Source organism: Nomascus leucogenys, chromosome 16 (genome assembly GCF_006542625.1).
Source record: "Nomascus leucogenys isolate Asia chromosome 16, Asia_NLE_v1, whole genome shotgun sequence".
NCBI classification, from domain to species: domain Eukaryota; kingdom Metazoa; phylum Chordata; class Mammalia; order Primates; family Hylobatidae; genus Nomascus; species Nomascus leucogenys.
In genome coordinates, this window is record NC_044396.1 from 42,733,266 (window position 1) to 42,754,118 (window position 20,853).

The following is a 20,853-nucleotide window of genomic DNA, read 5'->3' on the forward strand; positions in this document are numbered from 1 at the left end:
TTTTTACAGTACTTAACTCCAACTATACATAGAAAAAAATTTACTAAATATTGCAAACAACAAAATACTGATAATTGTTCTCTTTGGAAGGCAGCTTAATGGATGACTTAAATTTATTACTCATATTTTTCTGTATTTTCCTAATTTTTCTATAAGCCATTACTACTGCAATTCCACCGTTGGGTACATAACCAAAAGAAAGGAAGCAGAGTCTCAAAGAGGTATCTGTACACTTAAGTTCACAGTAGCATTATTCACAATAGCCAAAAAGTAGAAGGAACCCAAGTGTCCATCAACAGATGAATATACAAAATGTGGTATGAACATACAACGGAATATTACCCAGCCGTAAAAAGTAGGGAAAGTCTGACATATATCACAACACAGATAAACCTTGCAGATATTATGCTAAGTGAAATAGGCAATTCACAATAAGACAAGCATTCTATGATTCTACTTATATGAAGTACTTGGTATAGTCAAATTCTGAGAGTCAGAGAGCAGAATGGTGGTTGTTGGGCTGGGGGAGACGGGAATGGGGAGTTACCGTTTAATGGGTAAAGAGTTTCACTTTTGCAAGAGGAAAAGTGTTTCGGAGACTGGATGTACAGCACTGTGAATGCTCTACTACTGAACAGTACACTTAAAAATAACTGGTTAAGATGGGAAATTTTAGGTTACATATAATTTCTACCACAACTACTTTTTTTAAAACTTAAAAAGAGAACTCAGCAAAAAAAGCTAATATGATTTTTAAAAACTTAATCTATACAAGATTATAAATTTCTGAAGTTCTAAACTGAAGAGAATTACCAGAACCAAAGGTCTCAAAAACAGAAAGGTTATTTCTGTGAATGAAGATGACAAAGCATTATTAAAGTTAAATGTTATTCTTAAGTTTAAGTTGTGGCAAGAACCTAAATACTAATAATGCTGCAGTTAGATAAGGTATACTGAAATTCCGTAAGAGATGATAAAATACCAGTTTATCACCACTTCAAAGATCAAAGGTTCATGACACCAGTAAACTATTAACATGCCTTCCAACTCAAACGCCCAAAGGAAGACAAAGCAGCACCATCCTCAGAACAGCAGCATTCTGCTCACTTAAGGCCTTCAGATGAAAATGGTTTGAAAACTCCTGCTATACTTTACATATACTTAATTCTCATATCCAGGGCCCCAAAAGTGGACATGATGAATCTTTTGCTCTCTGGGAAAAATTTTAATCTCCTCTTGGGTACATAGCAATCAAGAGTTACACTTATTTCTTTTACATCTGTTATTTCCATGAGCACTTTGAGAGTTTTCTATATGAAGAGAACACTTTGTGATTCTAAGAAAATCATACTGACTTCAACTTTAGGCTGGGTTCTTTTTGCTAAAAGAAACAAACTTGGTATTTATGTTTTTTGTCTTAGCTATTTATAACTTGATTATGTAAGCATATCACTTCTACTTTTTATATTTTAAAGAAGCTTTAACTTTTAAATAACTTTCTATTTATACTTAATACTTTCTAATAGATGGCATTTTTTAGGGTACAATTTTTATTGTTAAGATACTTCTACCTGACTAAAAGAAAACAGAGCAATTCAAACTCAGAATTTTCTGAGACCACTTTTATCAGGGTTGATGCATTTTAGTAACAATCAGTAGTAAAACTGCTACAAAATCAAACATGGAAATACACAACTGTGACTTAATGAGGCTTCAAACAGGTAAAGGACTTCAGACTGGTTAAATTAAGTATATCTGAAAATGGAGATTACATGTCTGTAAATAGTAGAAAAGAGGCAGAAGCTCATATAACATTTTCCATATGTGTTTAGAAAAAGGAAAAAAAAGGCTGGGCATGGTGGCTCATGCCTGTAATCCCAGCACTTTGGGAGGCCGAGACAGGCGGATCACAAGGTCAGGAGATCGAGACCATCCTGGCTAACACAGTGAAACCCCGTCTCTACTAAAAATACAAAAAAATTAGCCAGGCATTGTGGTGGGTGCCTGTAGTCCCAGCTACTCGGGAGGCTGAGGCAGGAGAATGGCGTGAACCCGGGAGGCGGAGTCTGCAGTGAGCCGAGATCGCGCCACTCCACTCCAGCCTGGTCAACAAAGCGAGACTCTGCCTCAAAAAAAAAAAAAGAAAAGAAAAGAAAAGAAAAAGGAAAACAAAAATATTTGCATGTATACACATAAAATACCTAAGTTTCACAACAAACTAGTAACCTTGCTTTACTTTCAGGGAGGGAGAACGAGGTGGCCACAGGCAAAAGTGGGAAGGGAATTTCCTACTCATAATCTTTTGTACTTTTTGAATTTTTAACCACAAAAGTAACTACCAACAAAATTCGTTTTAAGTAAAGGCCCCTTTAGAATTTAGTGATGCTATTTTTTAAGTGCTTAATGTTCTATCAGTGAAAAAAATCAATTCCCCAAATCTACTGTCTGAAACATACTAAGTTGTCCCTTAAGGAGACAATCTTGAGTTTACAGCAGACGGCACAGCACAAAAACCTATTTGGCAAATGAAATTAAGACAGTGATAAAAACAATTTTCACATATGCACATGCAACCAAAATAACTATAACATGGTTTTCAGCTGTTGAAGAATAAAAAGGCTAATCATATCGTACATAAATGTAAGTTATCAATATTACAAAAAGGAACCAAGTATCCAGAAGCCAGTTAAGCCTAAAGTACTCATAAGCCATGTGGAGGAGAGTGAAGAACTTTCCTTAAATTACATAGTCCTGCAAAATAAAAAGGATTATGGCCAATTTACCTAGTAACCAATACAATTGCTTATGAACTTTTAAAAAAGAACATGGTTGGCCGGGCGCGGTGGCTCACGCTTGTAATCCCAGCACTTTGGGAGGCCGAGGCGGGCAGATCACGAGGTCAGGAGATCGAGACCATCCTGGCTAACACGGTGAAACCCCGTCTCTACTAAAAATACAAAAAATTAGCCAGGCGTGGTGGTGGGCGCCTATAGTCCCAGCTACTCGGGAGGCTGAGGCAGGAGAATGGCGCAAACCCGGGAGGCGGAGCTTGCAGTGAGCCGAGATCGCGCCACTGCACTCCAGCCTGGGCAACAGAGCGAGACTCCGTCTCAAACAAACAAACAAAAAAGAACATGGTCATTTTATTAATTCTTGTATTTTATAAATTTTGACATAGCTTTCATAGTAACTATTTCCGTGAAAGTATAAATATATCAACTTGGTTTTAGTTAACTAGAATCAGTATTAAGAAAGCATTCTGGCCAGGCACAGAGGCTCATGCCTGTATTCCCAGTACTTTGGGAGGCCACGGTGAGAGTATCACTTGAGTCTGGAAATTTGGGATCAGCCTGGACAACGCAGCAAGACCCCATCTCCGCAAAAAATAATAATAATAATAGTTTTTTTAAAAGAAATCATTCTTACACTTAAGAAAGAAATCCTATCTCCTCTTGAACTAGTCCCCAGTTATCCATGGTTTTGCTTTCCATGGTTTCAGTTATTCGTGGTCTGAAAATATTAAATGAAAAATTCCAGAAATAAACAATTCATCAGTTTTAAACTGCACATTGTTCTGAGTAGCATGAAGACAGCCTGTACCATCCTACTCTGTCTCACGTGTAATACGGATCATCCCTTTGTCCAGTGTGTGTCACTATAATGCTACCTACCCATTAGTCATTCACATCATCTGGGCTCGATGAGGGAGGACCACCTGAAGCAGATGAGCCTCCTTCTGATGGATCATCAGAAGGTCAACAGCAGCCTAACACTTAGTCACAATGCCTACATCATTCACTTCACCTCATCTCATCAAATGAACAGGGGTGAGTACAGTGCAAGACACTGTGAGAGACAGAAAGACTACATTCATACTACTTTCATAACAGTATCTTGTTATAATTACTCTATTTGATTAAGTTATTATTGTTAATCTCTTCCTATGCCTAATTTATAAATAAAACTTATCAGTACCTATGCATAGGAAAAAACATGGTATACATAGGGTTGGGTACTATCCATGGTTTCAGGCATCCACTCGGGGTCTTAGAACATATCCCTCCATGGATAAGTGAGGGACTACCATACTGGTAATTATCTTTGCTATTTATTTTAAAACAGGAGTTGCAAGCATTTTTATATAAAAATAAGAATCTATAAACAATCACAAACCTGTGTGTAAGTGCAATTCTTCTTTTTACATTTGCCACATGTGAACAAGTCAGTCTGGGTCCCACCAGTCTTGGCCATCTGATGCTCTCTGATGGCTTCTTTGGTCAAGTTTTTCCGCATCTCTTTCAGCTCATCACTAGCCATTTCCTATTAGGTAGGGGGCAATACCACTCAGTTATAGACACCTTCTATATATATCCTGAATGCTTTTATGCTCAATTAGCCTAATAATAATAATAAACCACATATCAACCTTTAAAGTTTTAAAAGCATTAAATTAGTATTTTTCCTCACAGGCCTTGTAAGAGTTTAATTCCTTTTAAAATATTTCTTCAAATACTTAAAAGTTTACATGTGAAAATTGGATTTAAGTACTGTTTAAAGGCTACTGAAACCACCTTTGCAAAGATTATGACAGTGAGAGAAATCGAACATGGCTGACTCCATCTTGCTTCTAGTGTCACAGGCTGGCTGTCTTCCCTCTTTCCTGGGCACAGGCCAAGCTAACCATGGAAGGAATTTATAGTTTAACTTTGATGCAAAGATGGTAACAGTCCTTCCCTAAAACCGATCCCTCCTTGTTCAGAGCCTGAGATCACCTTTGTAAGGCTAGTGAAATGCCAGAGGATTAGGATTATGGGAGGGGCCTGAACTCTGCTAAAATGTAGACATAGTTTCTATAATCCCTCACTGCTCAGGAGTCATGTGGCCAGAGGACACGAAGTGTGTGACTTCCCCAATTGCTCCTATAGGTAACATTATTATTGTAGAACCTGAGATTGGTTTTTTGAGATGTTTTTCGGACTGACCCCTCCAGAACTCAGGCCCCTCACCCAGAGGTACAGAAGGACCAGTTTCCACATCCCTATGATTGCATCCCCAATCAATCAGCAGCACTCATTCCCTAGTCACCTAGGAATAGTCACCATCAAACTATTCTTGTAAAACCCTAACCTCCAAGTCTTCAGGGAGACTAATTTGAGTAATAACTTTGTCTCCTGCATGGCCAGCCTTGCGTTAATAAAACTCTTTCTTAACCGCAATAGCGCAGTCTCAGTGAATTGGTTTTGTCTATGCAGTGGGCAGGAAGAAGCTGTCAGGCGATTACACTATGAACAATGTAAACTTACGAGTACCTCTAGTATCCAGATTATAGTTTCTAATAGCATTGCCTACACCCCACCCCCAAAAGAAGTCAAGGATCTCTGGAGGAATGTCTGATTCCAGTTTTGAGGCAAGAAATGTATAGAATATGCCAGAGTCATCTTCTCACATCAGTTTTTACTAGCTACAGTCATACTTTGCTTTATCTTGCTCTGCGCTATTGTGCTTCATTTTATTGCACTTTGCAGTTACTGCATTTTTTACAAATTGAAGGTCTGCAGCAATGCTGTGCTGAGCAAATCTATTGGCGCTATTTTTCCAAAAGCATGTGCTCATTTCATGTTTCCGTGTCACATCTTGGTAATTCTCACAATATTCCAAGCATTTTCACTATTACTATATCTGTTAGGTAATCTGTGATCAGTTATTTCTCATGTTACTATCACTGTTTTAGGGGCACCACTAACTTTGACCACATAGGACAGTAAACTTGACAAATGCTGTGTGTGTTCTGACTGCTCCACTCTATCCCCGTCTCTCTTCCTCTCCTTGGGCCTCCCTACTCCCTGAGACACAACAATATTGAAATTAGGCCAATTAATAATCCTACAATGGCCTCTAAGTATTCAAGGACAAGGAAGAGTCAACATGTCTCGCTTTAAATCAAAACCTAGAAATAAGACTAAGTTTAGTGAGGAAGGCATGTGGAAAGCTGGGATAAGTCAAAAGCTAGGCCTCTTACACCAGTTAGCCAAGCTGTGAATGCAAAGGAAAATTTCTTGATGGAAATTAAAATGCTACTCCAGTGAACACACGAATAATGATCGAAATAGCCTTACTGCTGATATGAAAACATTTTAGTGGCCTAGATAGAAGATCAAACCAGCCACAACATTCCCTTACGCCAAAGCCTAATCCAGAACAAGGCCTTAACTCTTTAATGCTGAGAGAGATGAGGAAGCTGCAGAAGAAAAGTCAAGAGGCTACCAGAAGCTGGTTCATGAGGTTTAAGGAAAGAAGCTGTCTCCATAACATAGTACAAAATGCAAGGTGAAGCAGCAAGCGCTGATGGAGAAGCTACGGCAAGTTATCTAAAAGATCTAGCTAAGATCATTGATGAAGATGGCTATTCTAAACAACAGATTTTCAATGTTGATGAATATTGGAAGAGGGTGACATCTAGGACTTTCACAGCTAAAGAGAAGAAGTCAATGCCTGCCTTCAAAGCCTCAAAGGACTTTGAAGGACTCTCTTGTTAGGGGCTAAAGCATCTGGTCACTTCAAGTTGAAGCCAATGCTCATTTACCATTTTGAAAATCTTACGGCTCTTAAGAATTATGCCACCTCTACTTTGTCTGTGTTCTATAAATGAAACAACAAAGCCTGGATGACAGCACATCTATTTACAGCATGATTTACTGAATATTTTAACCCCACTATTGAGATCTACTGCTCAGAAAAAAGATTTCTTTCAAAATATTCCTACTCATTGACAATGCACTTAGTCATCAATATGCCTAGTCATCCAATAGCTCTGATGGAGACGTATATACAAGGAAATTAATGTTATTTTCATGCCTGCTAAGAACAACACTGATTCTGCAGTTCATGGATCAAGGAGTAATTCCGACTTTCTTTTTTTTTTTTCTGAGACAGGATTTCACTCTGTCGCTCACACTGGAGCGCAGTGGCACAATCTCAGCTTACTGAAACCTCCACCTCTCGGCCTAAAGTGATCCTCCTACCTCAGCCTCCTGAGTAGCTGGGATTACAGAAACGCACCACACCATGCCCAGCTTATTTTTTTAATTTTTTTTTTTTTTGTAGAGATGGGAACTTGCTATGTTGCCCGGGCTAGTCTCCACCTCCTGGGCTCAAGTGATCTGCCCATCTCAGCTTCCCAAACTGCTCTGATTACAGGTGTGAGCCACCATGCCCAATTGACTTTCAAGTTTTATTATTTCAGAAATACTTTTTACAAGGCTGTAGCTCCCACAAAAAGTAATTCCTCAGATAGATCTGAATAAAGTAAACTAAAAACCTTTCGGAAAGGATTAACCATCCTAGATGCCATTAGGAACATTAGTGATTCATTGAGAAGAGGTCAACATATCAACATTTAGAGGAGTTTGAAAAAAGTTGACTCCAATCATCATGGATGACTTTGAGGGGTTTGAAGGGGTTTGAATTCACTGGAGAAAGTAACCGCAGAGGGGCCAGGCACGGTGGCTCACGCCTATAATCCCAGAACTTTCGAAGGCCGAGGCGGGTGGATCACCTGAGGTCAGGAGTTTGAGACCAGCCTGCCCAACATGGTGAAACCCTGTCTCTACTAAAAGTACAAAAATTAGCTGGGCTTGGTGGGGGGCGCCTGTAATCCCAGCTACTCAGGAGACTAAGGCAGGAGAATCTCTTGAACCCAGGAGGCGGAGGTTGCAGTGAGCAGAGATCACACCACTGCACTCCAGCCCGGGCAACAACAGTGAAACTCCGTTCCCCCCAACCCAAAAAAAAAAAAAAAAAAAAAAAAAAAGAAGGTAACCACAGATGTAATGGAAAAAGCATGGGAAGGAAGATTAGAAGTGGAGCTTCGAGATGTGACTGAGTTGCTTCAACCTCATAATAAAAGCTGAACAGATGAGATGCTTCTTGTGGATGAGCAAAAAGTGATTTCCTGAGATGGAACCTATTCCTGGTGAAGATGCTGTGAACATTGTTGAAATGACAGCAAAGGATTTAGAATAATATGTCAACTTAGTTGATAAGGCAGCAGTAGCATTTGACAGCACTGACTCCAATTTTGAAAGAACATCTACTATGGATAAATGCTATTAAACAGCATCACAAGCTACCAAGAAATATTTCATGAATATTTGCTCCATCAATGCAGCAAACCTCATTTGGTATTTTACAAAATTACCACAGCCACCTCAACCTTCAATAACCACTACCCTAATCAGTCAGCAGCCGTCAACATCCAGGCAATTCCCTTTTCCAGAAAAATAGTACGACTTGCTGAAGACTCAGATGATCATGAGCAATTTTTAGCAAGGTTTACATTGTTTAGCAAGGTATAAGGTGTACACTGTTTTCTTAGATGTAATGCTATTGTACATTTAGTAGATTATAGTATAAGCATAACTTTAATATGTACTGGAAAGTCAAAAAATTTGTGTGACTCTTGTGTGTCACTTTACTGCAATATTCATTTTATTGCAGTAGTCCAATCCAAACTTGCAATGTATCTGAGGTACGTTTGTGTACAGAAGAAAAATTCACTCTCTGGAATGTTTACTAAAACAGTGAAATTGTAGATACAATATAGCTAATATCTATGAACAACCATGTCTATAAATAGCAAGCTACAAATTTCATTTTTTCCTTAATTCCCTGTAAAAACTTAAGAAATAATCAATAGGATGGGCACGGTGGCTCACGCCTGTAATCCCAGCAGGAGATTACAGGAGCAGGAGAATCTGAAGCAGGAGAATCGCTTGAACCCGGGAGATGGAGGTTGCAGTGAGCCAAGACTATGCCACTGCATCCCAGCCCGGGCAACAAGGGCAAAATTCCGTATCAAAAAAAAAAGGAAAAGAAATAATCAATATGATGTGACCAGTTTTACAGTGTTTAACCACAAAAAAGGTTAGCACTTACAAAGTGTACTTGCAATTAGAGATTCAACTCTCTGGTTCTACATGAATTCATAAAAAGTAAAACACTTGGTGGACAGCCGTGGTGGCTCATGCCTGTAATTCCAGCACTTTGGGAGGCCAAGGCGGAGAGATCATCTGGAGGTCAGGAGTTCGAGACCAGCCTGACCAACATGAAGAAACCCTGTCTCTACTAAAAATACAAAAATTAGCTGGGTGTGGTGGTGCATGCCTGTAATCCCATCTACTTGGTAGCTTGAACCCGGGAGGGGGAGGTTGCGGTGGGCCAAGATCATGCCATTGCACTCCAGCCGGGTCAACAAGAGTGAAACTCTGTCTCGAAGGAAAAAAAAGTAAAACACTTTTGTTTTTAGAAAATAATTTAGTGTAATCACATTAAAAGCATGGAAACAGTTGGAGAAGGAGCAAAGTACTGACAAAAGACTCACCTTAAGTATTTGTCTAGTATATAAATATATCAGAACTAACAGAAATTTATTACATATGCAATATTTATATAGTCGTCTATGATGACAATAGGCTTTACACTTCACAACACAGAATCACATTATAGAAACCTCAGATTCATGCATACTCACCTCTGCTGTCATTCTAGCAAATAAGTCAGGAGGAATATTCCCACAGAGGACATTTTTCCTTAAATTTGGATTTTTTGCATCTTTAAGATTTGATATCCTACTTCGCACTCTATTTTTGTATTTCATGTCTGTATTCCTTATTTCTTGGTATATAGGTACCAGGCCATTAAGGAAAAAAAGGCAAAATTATAAAAGTAAGATCACTTTTTTTTCCCATTCTGCCAAAGTAAGAATTCCTGACGCCGGGCACAGTGGCTCATGCCTGTAATCCCAGCACTTTGGGAGGCTGAGGCTGGTGGATCACGAGGTCAGGAGATCGAGACCATCCTGGCTAACATGATGAAACCCCGTATCTACTAAAAACACAAAAAATTAACCGGGCATGGTGGTGGGTGCCTGCAGTCCCAGCTACTCGGGAGGCTGAGGCAGGACAACCACTTGACCTGGGAGGCAGAGGTTGCAGTGAGTTGAGATCAGGTCACTACACTCCAGCCTGGGCAACAGAGCGACACTCCATCTTAAAAAAAAAAAAAAAAAAAACCTGAAATTTCTAAGCAATTCACAACAACTGTTTCCAATTTAGAGTATGTTAAAAACAAGGTATTATATCTAATTCCTTGAGCTGTAATTGGCAAATAATAGTGATATTACTTTTACACTGTAAAGTAGTTGTTTGCTTATTTTGAAGGCGGGTAGAAAGTCTCACTCTGTCACCCAGGCTGGACCTTAGCTCACTGCAACCTCCACCTCCCAGGTTCAAGCAATTCTCCAAACTTAGCCTCCCCAGTAGCTGCTGTGATTATAAGCACCTGCCACCACACCCGGCTAATTTTTGTATTTTTAGTAGAGACGGGGTTTCACCATGTTGGCCAGGCTGGTCTCAAACTCCTGACCTCAGGTGATCCACCCGTCTCGGCCTCTCAAAGTGCTGGGATTATAGGCGTGAGCCACCGCACCCGGCCTACTCATGTTTTATTTCCTAAATGTTTAGTGCAGCAGTATGCAAGTCAACCAGGTTTCAAAAAGTAACTCAAGTACTCAACATGAGAAAGCACATGTTTGAAAAGGAGCTTGAACTTATTCAAGCTTTACTTGCCCAAATCCGAATTCTACTAAGGATCCTAAAAGTCTCTCTGGTCACACAGTTGCCGTAGGGTCTCAGAAGAGACCATTCAGCATGGCCGTGAGGGTTCATCTCCTCCCTCAGCTCAGCAGGAGCTACCTCAGCAGGCTCTTCTCCGCAGAAGAGGCCACTGCCAAAGCTGAACCCTGGAACAGCTCCCTTCCTAATAAGGCCATTTCCTCAACCAGGACAATCTCATGTTACACAGCCACTTAGATGTTCCCTGCCCCTACCCACACACAGTACCCCTCTCCTGGAGCCCTTTCCCGGTGCTTAGCATGAACACGCTTCCTCTGGGATAATGAGCTCAGGTGACTGTGTGCTCTGAGGTCCCCCTAACTGAGAAGTCTTCATATTTACATGTGTGTGCTTTCCATGCCCTTTTGCACAACTTAAATTCAGACACTACAGTCTCAATCTACAAGGCAGAAAAATGCCATCGATACTGTACATTTTTTTTTTTTTTTTTTTGAGACGGAGTCTTTCTCTGTCGCCCATGCTGGAGTGCAGTGGCGCGATCTCCGCTCACTGCAAGCTCCGCCTCCAAGGTTCACGCCATTCTCCTGCCTCAGCCTCCCGAGTAGCTGGGACTACAGGCGCCCGCCAACACGCCCGGCTAATTTTTTGTATTTTTAGTAGAGACGGGGTTTCACCGTGTTAGCCAGGATGGTCTCGATCTCCTGACCTCGTGATCCGCCCGCCTCGGCCTCCCAAAGTGCTGGGATTACAGGCTTGAGCCACCGCGCCTGGCTACTTTCCTTTTCAATAACAGGAAAAACAAGACAAATAAAATGACATAGACGTCCTTCTCCTTTCCAAGAAACCAATACAATCAAGATAAAAGTGAAGAATAAGACTTTGACTTCTATACCAACAGGAAAAATTAAGCTAGCAGATTACTTAAAACAATTATGACCCCTTGAAGTTGTGTGACACCAAGTGACCTTTCTGGCTGGTAGCAGAAGTAATAGATGTCACTCCTCGGCAGTAGTTTTGAAAGCCAGTATGCAATTTATCCATTTTACCTTCTGCCACATTACCACTCACAATGGCCACTCCACCTGCCTGGTCCTAGAGGACAATGACCCAAAGCCCAGAGTCCTCAGCTAGCCTGTGATGGACATATAGGACAAATAAATTCCTATTTGTCCAGTTTAATCTGTGAAAGAAACCTCTGTGGTGTTAAGCCACTGAAATTTCAAGGTTGTTACCACAATATAACATAGCCTGTCCTGCCAAGTACATAAAGTCAATCTTGGACACTGGTGTTTTGCTAGGAAAGCGAAATTCTTTAAGTTTTCCAGTTGCCAATGAGATACACCCAATGTTCTCGTGTATTTTGTAATCTCTTCTAATTATGTTACCGGTTTGCCTTTCTTGTTCTCAATCATATTTTCACTCTCCTGCTATCTGAAGCAATTTTACCAGGGATTTATATGTTTCAGTTTCCAAAGAGCCAGGTCCTTCTAAACTTCACTGTTTCTAGTTCATTCAGCTTCAACATGAAGGAAAAAGTCTAGCGTGGTGGTCAAGGTCATGGGCTTGGAGCCAAATTCCCTACATTGGAATCCCAGCCTTGTCAGTGTCAGGCTATGTGATCTAGAACAATGACCGATCCTCTTCTGCTTCTGTTTTCTCTCTGTAAAATGGGATGAGAGCACCTAATTCATTGGAAGGACTACTGCATGTAAAACCGTGCCTGGCATTTGTATATGTTCAATAAATATTACTTATTAAAAAAAACAATTATGAATATACACACAAAGGATATCTTCTTCAATTTGAGATCCTAATTCTTCCTCATCAGCTCCAATTGCAATGTAGTCATCTAAAAACAGGCATAAAGAATTGTCAAATTATTGTAACAGATTAAAAGAAAATTCTAATACCAGGTAATTAAACTGCATTCCTATTTCTTAAACCCCATTTGCCTGACATAAAGAAGCCGTTCAGTTTAGTTCGTTAGAATCTGGTCAATTCGCTGCCTGCTAGACTCCTTTTCTGGGCTTCATCTGATACCCACAGTGCTCCTGCACTGATGACTCCTGATCCCTCAGGCACAGAAAGTAACTGATCTAGCAGGCAATTCATCTTTCGTAACTCCATAAATTCTGGCTGCTCCAGCAGAGAGGAGAGAAAGTTACAGAAAGAACTGTCTAGTCTCCTGTGACTCAGGCTTCAATGCAAATAAATCATTCATTTAATCTGCCAGTCACATATACAGACACACTCAGAAGACTCCTATACAAATATTCAAGAGGATAGAAGGAAATAAACCAGGAAGAAAAAATAGACAGTAAGGACATCAAAGTAGAAAGGGCAGAGTAAGGAGAAAAACAGGTCAAACTAGCCATGGTGCAGAATGAGAGAAAAGAAAAAGGATGAATTCGTATAAATTAATAAATATTCCTGTATATAAAACTTTAAAGACAAAATGTTACATGTTAAGACTGGATACTTTCAAACTAAATTAAGCTCCCATATATAAATCAAGACTCACCCCTCCTTTTTCTAACTAGAAAATGGAAAACGTTCATACTATATGTCATACTATTTAACAATTCAGTATTGTTAACTCTCAATATAAGATCAGGGTATATAGTTTGCAGATTAAATTGGGGGGAAACAAAAGATTTGTGAGAAAAAACTGTACATTACTATGAAATCAGGGAAAACATCCATGTATTAGAGGGAATCTATTTCTTACAATTACATAGTAATAAGCAAATGCCCCAGTATTCCTCCTCCTCTCCCCCTTAACAGACCCGTATCAGCAACAACTTCTCCCCGAGCTAAGCAGCAGTGGGTGGGCTATCCACAGGGTGACACTCATCAAATAGCAACATGGAGTTGGAGATGGCAGTGGTTGGTGGTGGTGACCAAAGGGCTGAGAAATAACATGCACTGGACTTACCCCCTGTTCGAAGAGCTGCAGCAAGCATCTCCCTACACTTCAACCGCACAGAATCAGAAGTGCTTGGTGCCCGAGGAAAGGATGAAACATAAGTATCTCGAGCATTTGTCTCATCCTTTCTGTTGCTTACATTGCCACTGGAAGTACTGAAATACGCACAAACACCCCAAAAAGAAATCAAGAACAATCCTCTCAAAGTAACAATATTACTATCATGCTGTAAAAACAAAATTTGGGGCCTAAATAAATGACACAGTATCTCAGTGACCTTTATGTGAGGGGAAAAAAAATTGCCTGCATACAGATTAAAAAGAAGTTAAAAATTTTACAATTTAGTAAAGAGACAAGTATGCCTTTTTTTTAAACCAAACATTTTATGTTTGATTCTCATTTTAAATATTAAGCAATATTTTTAATAGAGAAAATACCCATTATAGCTCAGTACAATAAATGAAAAGCAATGATCTTGGTATAAGGAGAGGGATGAAGGGATGGGACCAGAGAATGACAGCTTTCTTTTTTGAGACGGAGTCTTGCTCTGTCACCCAGGCTGGAGGGCAGTGGTGCGATCTCGGCTCACTGCAAGCTCCACCTCCCAGGTTCACACCAGAGAATGACAGCTTTCAACCAAAACTAGAGACAGAGAGAGAGAATGCTTGAAAAACCCTGTTTCGCCGGGCATGGTGGCTCACACCTGTAATCCCAGCACTTTGGGAGGCCAAGAGAGGCAGATCACTTGAGGCCAGTAGAGTTCGAATCCAGACTAGGCAAAATGGTGAAACCCCGTCTCTACTAAAAATACAAAAATTAGCTGGGCATGGTGGCACACGCTTGTAATCCCAGGTACTTGGGAGGCTGAGGCAGGAGAATCACTTGAACCCAGGAGGCAGAGGTTTCAGTGAGCCAAGACTGCACCACTGCATTCCAGCCTAGGTGACATAGCGAGATTCCAACTCAAAAAAAAAAAAAGAACAAAAAGAAAAAGGGAAACCTTGTTCCACTTAGACAGTGAGGTCCCCAGTGAGACAAATACCATGTGTACTGATGAGTCATGAGGCTATAAAATGGTGCGTTTCTCCCCAGAAACATCACCTCAATATGAACATTGAGGCAGTTTTATAATTTTCCGGTCAACCTAATCCTTTCAATTGCTTCTGAGTAGCTTCTTATGTTGGATTATCACTAAAATGGGTTCTTTCCAAAATAATCTTCATGATTACAATTAAGCTTTATCGCATTGAAGACAGCTGCCATAACTCTTTTCAAAGACTGATTAAATCATCCACCATCCATAGATGTGGCTTGCTGCAATGCTGCAAGAACATACTGCCTTGCCTTCTCTCCAAAACATAACCACGGTTGAACTTCACAAACAGGTGCCTGTGGGTAAGACGGTCATTAGTACCGTCTAAATTTAGTCAGTTCCTTTTTGAAGCCTTCACTGATTTCCCCCTGTATTCCCAAAATATTGATTCACACAGGTTTGTATATGATGACTTTTCATACATTTTTTTCTCTATCAGACTTGAGTTTCTCAAGAGCAAAAACTAGGATTTACTTTTCTTTGTATTTTCATTATGTAGCATAATGCCTGTCAGTGATAAACAAATGAGCAAACCAATGTTTAAAAACCCATTTATTTTTTTTTTAAAGACTCCAGCCTGAGCAACTGAGCAAGACTTTTCACAATGGTGAACACAGCAAGAGTTGTGCAGTGGTGCCATCACAGCTCATGCAGCTTTGAACTCCTGGGCTCAAGCAATCCTCCTGCCTCAGCTTCCTGATTAACTAGGACTACAGGTGCATGGCACCATGCCCAGTTAATTTTAAAAATATTTTTTGGCCGGGCAAGCTGGCTCATGCCTATAATCCCAGGAGTTCAAGAACAGCCCGGACAAAATAGTGAGACCCAGGGTCTACAAAAAGAGTTTTAAAATTTTGCCAAACATGGTGGTATGCACCTGTGGTCCTAGCTACTTGGGGGCTGAAGTGGGGGGCTCGCTTGAGACTGAAAGGTTGAGGCTGCAGAAAGCCTTGACTACGCCACTGCACTCCATCCTGGGTAAAACAGCAAGACTCTGTCTCCAAAAAAAAATAATCCAACAAACAAATAAACCTTTTTTTTTGGTAGAGAAAGGGTCTATGTTGTCCAGGCTGGTCTCGAACTCCTGACCTCAAGTGATAATTCCGCCTCGGCCTCCTAAAGTGCATGAGCCACCGTGCCAGGCCCCAAAACTCATTTCTTTTCTTTTCTTTTTTTTTTTTGAGACAGAGTCTCACTCTGTCACCCAGACTGGAGTGCAGTGAAACAACCATTGCTTACTGTAGTCATGACACCCAAGCTCAGGCGGTTCTCCTGCCTCAGCCTCCCAAGTAGCTGGGACCACAGGCATGTGCCATCACACCTGTCTAATGTTTTCTATTACTTGTAGAGACAGGGCCTCCCTATGTTGCTCAGGCTGGTCTCAAACTCCTGGGCTCAAGTGATCCCCCTACCTGGGCCTCCCAAAAGTGCTGACATTTCAGGTGTGAGCCACCACACCCAGCCAAAAACCCACTTCTTAAACACTTTGATTAAATGCTTTTGCTTCTGTGTCTGTAGCCAAATGCTACACAGGAACCAAGGGAAACTGCCCATATGGACTGAGGGAAACTTTTCCTCACTAGTTTCACTACTGCTGGTCCCACTTCCTACATTCTGATCCTTCCTTTCTAAGCATTTAAACACATTACTTTCTCCTTAAATTCTTTTTTTTTTTTTCCTTGAGACGGAGTCTCGCTCTGTCGCCCAGGCTGGAGTGCAGTGGTGCAATCTCGGCTCACTGCAAGCTCCGCCTCCCGGGTTCACACCATTCTCCTGCCTCAGCCTCTCCGAGTAGCTGGGACTACAGGCGCCTGCCACCACGCCCGGCTAATTTTTTTATATTTTTTAGTAGAGACAAGGTTTCACCGCGGTTTCGATCCTGACCTCGTGATCCGCCCGCCTCGGCCTCCCAAAGTGCTGGGATTACAAGCATGAGCCACCGCGCCCGGCCTCTCCTTAAATTCTTGCACCCAAAATATAAAATCCTGCTTAGCTACAAGCAACTTAAATTTAACCTTCTATCTTTCTTTACATGACTCCTTGAATTCGTTTCTCAATCCTCTTGTATTTCTGTGTGTGGGGGTGCGGGGAGGGTGTGTAGATAGATACCGATCAGTTACTTTATCAGACTTCACACACAGTAATTTCCTTTTGCAGACAGGCTCTATACCTACACGTCAAGCACGTAAAACTGATAAAATTATGACAAGGAGAGGCTGGGCACAGTGGCTCATGCCAGTAATCCCAGTACTTTGAGAGGCCAAGGTGGGTGGATCACTTGAGGTCAGGAGTTCCAGACCAGCCCGGCCAACATGATGAAACCCCATCTTTACTAAAAGTACAAAAATTACCTGGGTGTGGTGACATGCACCTCTAATCCCAGCTACTCGGGAGGCTGAGACAGGAGAATCGCTTGAACCTGCGGGGCAGAGGTTGCAGTGAGCCAAGATTGAGCCACTGCAATCCAGCCTGGGCAACAGAGCCAGACTCCGTCTCAAAAAAAAAAAAACAAGGCTGGGCGTGGTGGCTCAGGCCTGTAATCCTAGCACTTTGGGAGGCCAAGGCGGGCGGATCACCTGAGGTCAGGAGTTCAAGACCAGCCTGACCAACATGGAGAAACCCCGTCTCTACTAAAAATACAAAATTAGCCAGGCGTGGTGGCACATGCCTGTAATCCCAGCTACTTGGGAGGCTGAGGCAGGAGAATCCCTTGAACCCAGGAGGCAGAGGTTGCAGTGAGCTGAGATTGCGCCATTGGACTCCAGCCTGGGCAGCAAGAGCGAAACTCTGTCTCAAAAAATAATAATAATAAAAATAAAATAATAAAAACAAAGACAACAAGAGACTGAGGAACTATTCCAGATTTAAGAAAACTAAACGGATATACATTAGAAAAAATTGCATAAACTTTATTAACAACTGCTGTTTAGGCCCACCTTTGACTTACCTCTTTTAATATAGTTAATATGTTTAATATATATTTAATATAGTTAATACAAATACAAAAAATAGTGTACGAGACATTAACATTAACGTGAAGAGTGCATGATCAATTTTGGGAAAATATTGAGAAACAAAGTTAAAATCGGTAGTAGCCTTAATGTCCTAAATACCTCAACACGGGCTGGGTGCAGTGGCTTACGCCTATAATCCCAGCACTTTGGGAGGCTGAGGCAGGTGGATCACCTGTGGTTGAGAGTTCGAGACCAGTCTGGCCAACATGGTGAAACCTCGTCTCTATTAAAAATATAAAAATTAGCCAGGTGTGGTGGCATGCACCCATAATCCCAGCTACTCAGGAGGCTGAGGCAGAACCATTTGAATTTGGAAGGCGGAGGTTGCAGTGAGTTGAGATTGCGCCACTGCATTCCAGCCTGGGTGACAGAGCAAGACACTGTCTCAAAAATAAAAAATAAAAAAGCCCAGGCACAGTGGCTCACGCCTGTAATCCCAGCACTTTGGGACACTGGGGAGGGCGGATTACCTGAAATCAGGAGTTCAAGACCAGCCTGGCCAACATGGCAAAACCCCATCTCTACTAAAGACACAAAAATTAGCCAGGTGTGGTGGGCGCCTGTAATCCCAGCTACTTGGGAAGCTGAGGCAAGAGAATTGCTTTGAACCTCGGAGATGGAGGTTGCAGTGAGCCGAGATTGCACCACTGCACTCCAGAGTGGGCGGCAGAGCAAGACTCTGTCTCAAAACAGGTATCTGGGCCCCTCCCCACCAGAATTCCTGATTCAGTAGTTACAGGACGAAGCCTGAGAATCTGTATTTCTAACAAGCTGTCAGGTTCTCTCCTCCTCCAGGGACCACACTTTCAAGAACCATTGTTTTAAATCAATGTTGACTATTAACCTACCAGCTTCCCAAGAACAGAGGAACGATTTCTATTTAACCAATTATGAGTAAGCAACATGTTCAATACTGCATAGTTATGAGATGTAACAGGAAAGAACACATGCAAAGGCCTCATAGGAGGTGAGGGACAATCTGAACTCTTTGTTAATGAACTTCACATTTTAAGTTCTTATAACAAATTGCTATATATATATAGATTTTTTTTAAGATAAGGTCTCACTCTATTGCTCAGGCTGGAGTGCAGTGGCATGATCTTGGCTCACTGCAACCTCTGCCTCCCGGGTTCCAGCAATTCTCCCACCCCAGCCTCCCAAGTAGCTGGGACTATAGACACATGTCGCCACACCTGGCTTTTTTCTTTTGGTAGAGAAAGGGTTCCACCGTGTTGGCCAGGCTGGTCTCGAACTCCTAACCTCAAGTGATCCTCCCACCTCAGCTTCCCAAAGTGAGCCACCGTGCCTGGCCACAAATTGCTAAATTCGAAAGGAAGAAAAAAAGCATGCAAAGGAGAATGAGATCAAGGGCCAAAATAAATCTAAAAAAAAAAAAATGTGGTAAATAGAGGAAGTAACCATTTAAATCCCTAATCACTACCTCCATTATCAATTCTATCAGTGCCTACCCCAGCAATCCCATTCAATTAAACTTGTTGAGTACAATATAAATAACTTATTTATTCAATGTCTTCTACCTCTCAAATGTTCAAGAAATCTGAAAAAAAAAAAAAATTAGAATACATGACTACATACATTTACTACTTCCATTTGATTAGAAAACAAAAAAAGGAGTGTAGATAGGGGAACATTAGACAGGGGAATTGATGCAGGAAGTAAAACTATGACTTTCAATATAAATAAATGTCTATACTGTGAAGTACCTTTCTTCTCTTGCCTCAGGGCTATTCTGCGATGTAATTGCAGGTTCTTTTTTCTTTTCGTCAAGGTCTTTCTCAGTTGATGGCCCATCTGAAAATTATGAAATCTCTTAAGTTGCTAGCATTTGTAAAAACTAAAAACTAAAATACTGCATGTTAACAGGCTATTTGCACAACATGAACTAAAATCCTAAGTCTCCTACAAGTAGATGAAGTTTGCATAAGCTATTAGCACATGTACTATTTTTCACAATGCAAGTTCAGTCAACACTCGCAAATAAATTCCCTCATTTGGTGGGAACTACAAATTCACATGCCATGGGAACCTAAAGGGAGGACAGTATATGGAACAAAGAGATGGGAAGAATATGGAAATATCTGCACTGTTACTTTAAAAATGAAAGCACAGGCCGGTGCAGTGGTTCACGCCTGTAATTCCAGTACATTGGGAGCCTGTGGATCACTTGAGCTCATGAGTCTGAGACCAGCCTGGGCAACATGATGAAACTCTGTCTCTACAAAAAATACAAAAATTAGCCGGGCATGGTGGTGCACACCTGTAGTCCCAGCTACTTGGAAGGCTGAAGTGGGAGGATGGCTTTTGCCCAGCAGGTGGAGGCTGCAGTGAGCCAAGATCACGCCACTGCATGCCAGCCTGGGCAATAGAGCCAGACCTTGTCTCAAAATAAAGTCAAATAAAATAAAAATTAAAGCATATACAGCAATGTTGTTTTTAATAAATTTCCATAAAGTTAGAAAATTTAAGGTGGTATCCAAAATATAAATAAATATTCCTGGGATGGTAAATAAAAAACACTTTAATAGAAAATACGTCAGGATGAGTAAGACCTACCCAGCACCTTCTCTATCTTAAATGATCTATAAAGTAATACAGAGTGCACAAGCTTTAAGACTTAAAGAGGTGGCTGGGCACAGTGGCTCATGCCTGTAATCCCAGCACCTTGGGAGGCCACGGCGGGCAGATCACAAGGTCAGGAGATCAAGATCATCCTGGTTAACATGGTAAAACCCCGCCTCTACTAAAAAAAATACAAAAAATTAGCTGGGCGTGGTGATACGCGCCTGTAGTCCCAGCTACTCAGGAGGCTGAGGCAGAAGAATAGCTTGAACCTAGGAGGCGGAGGTTGCAGTGAGCCGAGATCATGCCACTGCACTCCAGCCTGGGCGACAGAGCGAGACTCTGTCTCAAAAAAAAAAAAAAAAAGAGGTAAGCAGTGAGATATTATGAAATAAGGTACATAAAAATAGGTTGAGTCAGTGCAATATTTCAACAGCCCAAAGAAACATTCACTTTTAAATCAATCAACACAGTCTTAAATTTTAAAACTGGTGCCTGCCTGGGGCCGAATGTGGTGGCTCAGACCTGTAAACCCAACACTTTGGGAGGCTGAGAAGGGTGGATCACTTGAGGTCAGGAGTTCAAGACCAGCCTAGCCAATATGGTGAA

General features: G+C 41.2%; 1 protein-coding gene across 1 annotated transcript in view; it reads right to left on the reverse strand.

Annotated features, from left to right (window-relative positions):
- The window catches only part of TCEA1 (transcription elongation factor A1), a 58,397-nt gene that overhangs the window by 9,091 nt on the left and 28,453 nt on the right, over positions 1 to 20,853 (reverse strand). The window contains exons 4-8 of the mRNA XM_003255961.4: positions 19,389 to 19,476; positions 13,567 to 13,712; positions 12,424 to 12,480; positions 9,530 to 9,684; positions 4,174 to 4,320 (exon numbers count right to left, since the gene is read on the reverse strand). Coding sequence (XP_003256009.1) covers positions 4,174 to 4,320; positions 9,530 to 9,684; positions 12,424 to 12,480; positions 13,567 to 13,712; positions 19,389 to 19,476 — 593 coding nt within the window. The remainder of the gene's footprint in view (positions 1 to 4,173; positions 4,321 to 9,529; positions 9,685 to 12,423; positions 12,481 to 13,566; positions 13,713 to 19,388; positions 19,477 to 20,853) is intronic.